This window comes from Lepus europaeus, chromosome 2 (genome assembly GCF_033115175.1).
Source record: "Lepus europaeus isolate LE1 chromosome 2, mLepTim1.pri, whole genome shotgun sequence".
In the NCBI taxonomy this organism is placed as follows: Eukaryota; Metazoa; Chordata; class Mammalia; order Lagomorpha; family Leporidae; genus Lepus; species Lepus europaeus.
The window spans coordinates 29,483,036-29,491,000 of NC_084828.1; the positions used below are offsets into that span (position 1 = coordinate 29,483,036).

General features: G+C 44.1%; 1 protein-coding gene across 2 annotated transcripts in view; it reads right to left on the reverse strand.

Annotated features, from left to right (window-relative positions):
- CXADR (CXADR Ig-like cell adhesion molecule) overlaps positions 1 to 2,680 on the reverse strand; it is an 86,138-nt gene extending 83,458 nt beyond the window's left edge. For both annotated transcript variants that reach the window (XM_062206569.1, XM_062206565.1), the window contains exon 1: positions 2,531 to 2,680. In XM_062206569.1, coding sequence (XP_062062553.1) covers positions 2,531 to 2,573 — 43 coding nt within the window. In that variant the 5' untranslated portion in view covers positions 2,574 to 2,680. The remainder of the gene's footprint in view (positions 1 to 2,530) is intronic.
- Between the last annotated feature and the right edge of the window lie 5,285 nt (positions 2,681 to 7,965).

Consider the following 7,965-nt stretch of genomic DNA (forward strand, 5'->3'; position numbering starts at 1 on the left):
CTGCACCGGGGCGTTAACCTGCTGCACCACAGTGGCAGCCCTGGCAAGTTTTTTTTTTTTAAAGATTTATTTATGGGGCCAGTGCTGTGGTGTTGTGGGTAAAGCTACTACCTACAGTGCCAGCATCCCACATGGGCGCCTGTTTCAGTCTCGGCTGCTCCATTTCCGATCCAGCTCCCTGCTAATGTGCCTGGAAAAGCAGCAGACTTGGGTCCCTGCACCACGTGGGAGACCTGGATGAAGCTCTAGGCTCCTGGCTTCGGATCAGCCTGGCTCCAGCCATTACAGCCAAGTGGGGAGTGAACCAACAGATGGAAGATTTCTCTAACTCTCTCTCTTTGCCTCTGCCTTTCTGTAACTCTGCCTTTCAAATAATTTTTTTTTTTTTTGAAAGGCAGAGTGACAGGGAAAGAGAGAGAATCTTCATGTGTTGTTGGTTCCCTTCCCAAAGGACTCCAACAGGCTCTGGGACAGGCCAAAGCCAGAAACCAGAACTCCATCCTGGTCTCCCATGAGGGTGACAGGAACCCAAGTACTTGGGCTATTATCCACACTCCTCCCAGGTACATTAGCAGGAAACTGGATCAGAAAGAGAGCAGGCAGGACTGGAACCTGCATTCTGATATGCGATGTGAGCATCGAAATTGGCAGCATAACCCGCTGTAACACAATGCAGGCACCAATCTTGGCAATTTGGAGTCCCAACAGCGAGAGTTCACCATAGAACTCCTTTAAGCCTACACAGAGACAGATCTATAGGAAGAGCTATCGCTGACAGCACTTCAATTTTTACTAGGTATGGGTCTGCCTTGTTCTGCCAATATAGGAGGACTAATCATGTTCTTGAGTTCATAGCGATGCAATTTTTAAATGGTCAGAAATATCTGAAGAAATACTCTGAGCCAAACATCAGTTACATAGGTTGAGTCTTAAGCTAAAAAACTGAAAAAAAAAAAAAAAAAAAAATAGGTGTATTGTAGAGCTGAATTCCTAAGTCATTGAAAGAGAGATACCCGCTGTCTTTTGTGTATATTTTATAAGCAGAATGACTCTTAAGTCTATTAAAATATCCTTGGCTGAGGTTGTGCCTATCAGTGTCAGGCATTCCAGAAGAAAAAGTAAATCCAATTACTTAAATATTCCCAGAAAAAAATTCTTCTTTGTGACTTATGTTCTTCCATTTTTCTACTTCAATTGAGGTCTAAAGATTTCCCTTCCAGAGAACACAAACAATGTGTTCTCAACTTCAACGTGAGTTTAACCCCCAACATAACAAAGGTGGGAATGCACCACGGAAACTGGTTCTGTGACCCTTCATCTTTTCTCTGGGAAGCTTTACCTTGGAAATTTCTGCCCGGCCTAAATGATACACATCAAGAAGGTGGAGGCAGTGCTATGGGCTGGGATAGAAAGATTAGACTTGTTAATAGAGTGTTGATCCCATGAGTAATGCTCACAGCTGTGGCATCCAACAATAGAATTAACATTTTAACAGGAAGCAGAGAGCCATCCCTACCGAAGAGGCCACCCGATCCTGCTTCAGAGAGCTGAACAACACAACAAAAAAATTACTCTTCCGGAGGCTACACAAAGTGTGCCTCCTAGGGTACCATCTATAGATCTTTTCAAATGAATAATTTCGTTGTACAATGGCGCAAGCTTAACAAACAAGATCAGTGGGTTAAAACGCTACCGTAGAAAAAAGGTCGTTTTTTTAAGTGGCAAAACGATTACGTCTTCTACTGGTCCACGCATCTTTTTAAAAGCCTTGGTTTCCCTCCCCTTCCCCCAAAAGGAACTGCTGAAAAATGTACTTGGCGAGCGCTTTGCGAATCATCTTACACAAGTCACCCCCGTCTTATCTTCGGAATGAACCAACTCATCACAAACTCAGAGCGAGGTTCCTCAGTCCTCCGTCGCACTTCGCCCTGGCACCGCAAAAATCGATACCGCAGTCCTGCTAGAACCTACTTCCAGTTTCCCCACGGTGGATCCCACCGTGGTCCATCGAAGCCCGCAGCCCGGCCCACGCGGCTTTTCCTAGAGGGAGCGCGGGCGAGCGAGGCCCGGAACAACCTCGCATCCGCGGAATAATGGCGTTTGGAATTCAAACACCTGAAATCGAGCTGCCCAGAGCTTTTTAAGGCGGGTAACGCCGGACGGACACCGCAAGGCGGCGAACCCCGGGGAGGGCAAGCGCAGAGCCAGCAAAGCCGCACCCGGGGGAAAATGCTCCGCGAGGAAGGAGAGACGCGCCCCGCACGCCGCGCCCCTCGACCGTCCGCCGGGGGCTCGGTTCTCGGCTCGCCCACGCCCCCCGTGCAGCTCCCTCCAGAACCGCTGCACCCTCCCGGCTCGCCCGGGAAGATCCTCCCGCTGCAACCGCGCTCGCCCCTAATAAACCACTGCCGCGGCGCCCCCACAATCGCGCCCGCTCCCTCCCCCCCAACGCCCATTGTTCCCGGGTGGCCGCGGGCAGCGAATGCCCCCGGGCTGAGCGGGTAGCCGGGACCCAGTGGCTCCCACTCACCCGCGACGCCGCACAGGAGTACGAAGCGCAGCAGAAGCGCCATGGTGGCTGCCCGAACGTGGGCGGCGGCTGCAGGTAGGCGGCTCTCGCTCCGGGTCTCGGTCGCCCAGCGCCTCGCGCGCTCCCGACTGGCTCCCGGCAGCCGCGGCACCTCGGCACCCCCGCCCCTCCGCCTTCCCCGCTCGGCAGGTGAACGCGCGTCACTTCCGGCAGCGGTCCGGGCCGCGCCGCGCCGCGCCGGGAGCCGGGGCTCTGCGGGCTGCGCGGGTCGCCATGGCAACCGGGCTAGGCGCGCCGCAGCTCCGAGAGCCTTTACCGCAAGGAAGCCTGGCCCCGGCAGGACTGCGCCTCAGAGTGTGCCGGTGGCCGCCTCTCCCTCCCCGAAGCCAGACCCGGGGTCTGCGCCCCCATCCCTGAGGTAGAATCAGGGTTTCGTGCCCGGGGGGCGGTTTCCAGACAACTGAAACGGCAGTCACGCCCTCCCTCCGGGCGCAGAGCAGGACAATGCGCGCCGCCCCCCTCCAGACCCTGAGGGGATTGGGTGCGATCCCCCCCCCCCTCGCCCGCACCCACCCAGCCGACCCCTGCGGTGGTAGAGAGGTGGGGGTCTCCAGGCTCCGGCCCCACCTCCGCTGGCCGGGGCGGGAGGTGGGATTCTCCTCAGGCGGCCAGGCAGGTGGGCTGGCGTGGAAGGCGCGAGGATCTTCTCCATCTCCAGTGGATTGGGAAATAGCCGTTTTCTCCCCTTACACTCGAAGCTTATCCCAGCCCGGGGGGAACCTACGAGGACCTACTAACGAACTTTTAAAGTGGGGCCACGTAGGGGTGGCCTGCGGCATTGTGGGACGGGGGTGGAACGGGAATGTGGGGAATGAGAGACCTTGGAAGGCCCTGTCAGTGGCCCTCCCGGTGCCCGCTTCTTCTCGTGTCATTTTGCGGCTGGTGCTGGTCGCTCTGCCCCCAGGTAGCGTTTATGTGTAACTGCGGAGAGACGGGGTTGCACAACGTTGTGTCTCTGGAGTGAATCGGAGAAGAGAACCCATGTGACGCGCTGGGTAAGAGCTTGGGCTCCGGGGTCGGGCAGTCCCTGAGCAGGTTCAGTGACTCAGAAATGGCTCCCACCTCAGGGGATTGCTGCGACAATTAGATGAGATGATGCGCAGAAAACTGGCCCTGTGCCTGGCACATCGTGAGTACTCAGTATGTAGCAACTAATAAAAAGAAAGTGAAAAATTCTTATTATTTATTGAACCAGAAGAGAGAAAGTGCGGGAAAAAAAATTTTCAAGTAGGAAGACCAAAATTGTAATTCAGACGTACTTGCAATCCTGGCTGCACATTAAAATTATCTGAGTAACTTTTAAAAAAATAGGTACCAATGCCTGAACCTGATGATTCTAATTTAACTTGATTTGAATAGAATCCTGGCTTACCTACGAAGCATTCAAGTGGAGCTGTGAGACAATGTGAATAATGGCTAGGGATTTCTGTGCAGAAAAAAAGTCTACAGAATATAAGAGTCTATACATATTTGGAATTTAACTCTTATTCATCGTATTATACTTTATGAAATTCAGTAGAAGAAAGCAAGTATTGGGGTTCAATAACTAGTTCACCATGTTTATAGAGTTTTTTCTTAGTATTAACTGGTTCATAATAGCACGCATTTGTTGTAAAGTTGCTACCATTACTGACTCTGTTCCAGTAGAATGAAACTCACCCTTCTCTGGTCTTTTCAGCCACCTAACTAGAGTAAATCTTAGAAATTACCCAGGAGGATCTTCATCTTAATCTCTTTCCTGGTCCTGTTTCTCACAATCCATACCTTTTGCCTCCTCCTTTTTTGCATATCTATAAATCATTTATCTTATTCTGAATATTTCTAGAAAGCCAAAAAGGCACGTTGCTCATCTTTGTTACTCTTGGAAGCACATCATAAAGTGGAGTCTCAAGTATTTGTTGAATTGAATATTTATTCCTGGATCATATATGAATAAAAATTATTTAAATATCCATGCAGTAACATTTTATACATGGATTCACCTTTTTAAAAGGTATTTTTTTAAATGTAAATTTTACAAACTGTTTTCTGCAGTTATGCGACACTTAGGACATCTTAAAAAGTCTTTGTAGCTCTTGTCAGCTTGGAAATTATGTCTCCTGTAAACTGTAATGAGATAATCTCATTAATTCTAGAACATACAAATTATTTATTGTTTTGTGTCCTAGATAATCACCAAGCACTTCATATTGTATACCCTGTAAACCAACAGAAAGGTAATTCCTGTTCCATCAGGAAAGTAGTAATTATAGAGACATAAATAACTCTGGTTAATAAAGCTTCTATCCATATACAAATTTCTCATCAGTAATGGATTTGTCAACACATCCAGAGGTGATTAGAATCCTATAATCACATTCAAAAGCTGACTTAAGAATTCAAGGACTTTCAGCTTTTCCCAGACTGGAATATGAAGGCATGTAAAATAAGAAATTTTCTACCACACATGACACTGCTGACTTTCTATATTCTGGAAAATGGTAATATTGTTCTTAATAAGGAATTGAGGTTTCTCACTAGTGTGTTGTATGTACATTAAAGTTGAGACTTTTGATTTTTAAATTATTTTCATAATCATTTTATAGGTTAGAGAATAATTAACATAAACTGTATATAAGTATTATATACAAACTATGCATATAAATATATTGAATCTTATTTGATAATCTTTTAACATTTTTATCTAAGAATATTCTGTTCCTTCTCATTGCTTCTTTATCTTTTTTGGTCAAATTTCTTTTCTCCAATTTCTAGTAAATCATGGTTTTCTGATCAAAGATTAAAATACAGCAGTAAAAAAAATAGTATTGAAAATTCTGAGGGATGTTTTTATTGTGATCTCAGATTGGACCAATTCAACGGAAACCAGAAATCATTTTGCAAAAAGACCACTAATCTCCAGTACTCAGGGTAAACACAGGGTGATCAACTTTCTAGAAAGATGCTTGGAAGAGGACTGGGGGCATCAACTTTAGCACAGACAAGTGAACAGGTATATAACCATGTTGTAGTCAACGACAGAATGCATATGATGGTTGTCTCTTAAGAGTATATCACCTATTTACACAATTACCTTAGTTTGTGTAAGTATACTCTATGATGTCTGCAAAACAACAAAACTGGCTAAAGACACATTTCTCAGAATGTGCCTCTGTCATTAAGTAACGTGTGACTGCATGTGAACTTTCACTAATCCACCCTAAACCAACTGGATGTTCCAAAAATCTTCTTTTTACTCATTCCAGAAAATAAATATCCAGACTTATGCCAGAGTACACAGGGATAGAGATAGATCTCTGGTAGCTCTTAGAAGGTTCACTTTGACAGCTGCTGGTTTCTAATTCAAGTTTCTTAAGTGGATTCAGTCAGTAAACTCATCTCTGCTTCAAAATTCTGATATTCTGTCCTGTTATCTTTGTCCTTGTGCCTTGATTGGTGTTTTCTGAAAAAAATCCATTTAAAGTAATTTTGAAGAACTTTCAGGAGCTTACAGATAAATGCATGTATTGAATTCTCCACATTTTTTTCAGAAGTCTGTCCTCTATTAGAGTGGAATATCTTCATGCATATTTAAATTTTAAAAATATAAATATGATGGACATCTTTTCTCTTGAATAATAGTCCTGCAAGGACCTTACTGTGTTTTAACTCCTATCATCACTCTGCTAAATTTATATTATAATCTAATATTTTTCCTGCCTACCTTACAAATTATATTTTTTTAATATGTAGTCAGTGTTTAGTTAGATTTGTCTACATGTTTGTCATCCCATTTCTTGCATCTCAAACTACTTCTATGACCAATTTTCTTCTTCTGGAAGTATGTCCTTTACAAGTAAGTTTACTGGGACTCTCTTTAAGGTCAACTATATTTCTGTTGATGCAAAGTATCCATTCTGGAAAAATCTCATTATTCATTTTTTTTTTTTTACATTTTTATTTGCTGATTTGAGAGCTAGAGCTCTAATCTGTTGGTTCACTCTCCAAACACCTGTTATGGCTGAACTACAGCTGGAGCTCAGAGTTGGAAACTCAATCCAGTTTTTTCATCTGGGTGAGAGCAGCTCATCACGTGAGCCATCACCACTGCCTCCCAAGTTCTACACTGGCAGGGAGCTGGAGTCGGGAAGGAGAAGCTGGATATGGAACCCAGACACTCCCTTGTGGGACACAGACATCTTAAGCAGCATCTTAACCGGTAGTTCATATGCCTGCCCCCTTGGTATTCAAATTCTTATTGAATGTTCCTTTTCCTACATTCTCTTTATTAGCATCCTCTAGGATGCAAATTAGATATATGATACATTTTCTCATTCTGTCCTTCCTATCTTATATTTTCCATGTATCTGATATTAGCTGATTTCTGGATAATTTTTTCAAGTATTATCTGCCAGTGACAACCTTTCTCTCCAGTTTTGTTGAACCTACTATTTAATCTTCATTTGGGGTTTTAATTTAAATTATATTATTTAGACTTTTTTTCACATCTACTTGGTTTCTTATTCCCTACTCATACGTCTAGTTATCTATTTTATTTCTTTAAATATATTAAACATACTTGATTTGTGTAATATGTACAAAAATTATAGGATCTAAAATCTTTGTGTCTCATTTTTTTTTATTTATGCAAATTCCTGCTCTTTTTCCATGTGTTCTAGGATTGTCTTTTATTGTAAGTTCATGTTTGTGAAGCTTTATGTGAAATATTTGAGGATTTTAAGTGCTTTCCTTGAGAGAGGATTTGTATTAGCTTCTGCCAGGATCCTAGGGACAGTAAAAGTTTTAAAAAGAATTTTTGGCATTAGGCTTCTCAGATTACAGTTAATGCAAATGTGGATCAGAAACTGCATGAGGAAAGGCTTGTATTTAAATTCTCAGGTAAGTTACACCACTCTTCTCATCTCTTTAGCAGCATTCAAACTTCATATTCCTTTGCTGATCATTCTCTGGGTTTTACTCTCTTTTTCCTTAAGATTTATTTATTAACTTATTTGAAAGACAGAGCAATTGAGAGAGTGAAAGACAGAGAGGGAGAGATCTTCCATCTGCTGGTTCACTCTCCAAATGGCTGCAAAGGCAACTGCATCCAAGGTCTCCCATGTGGGTAGCAGAGGCCCAAGTATTCTATCTCTCTGTCTCTACCTCTCTCTGTAACTCAGTCTTTCAAATAAATAAAATAATCTTTTAAACAAATAAATCTCACCAAGGAACCTTTCTGCATGTCCTCCATCCACCTTATGAGGATCCGGTGGAGCTCTGCACCTCCTCCAACAAGTGGATTAAGAAGAGACTCTGCCTGCTGCTAAACAGGAATGAAGCCTGACTTCAAATTCCCTGTTCTCTGTCCAGGCAGGCTCAACCCGCACTCTCTCTAC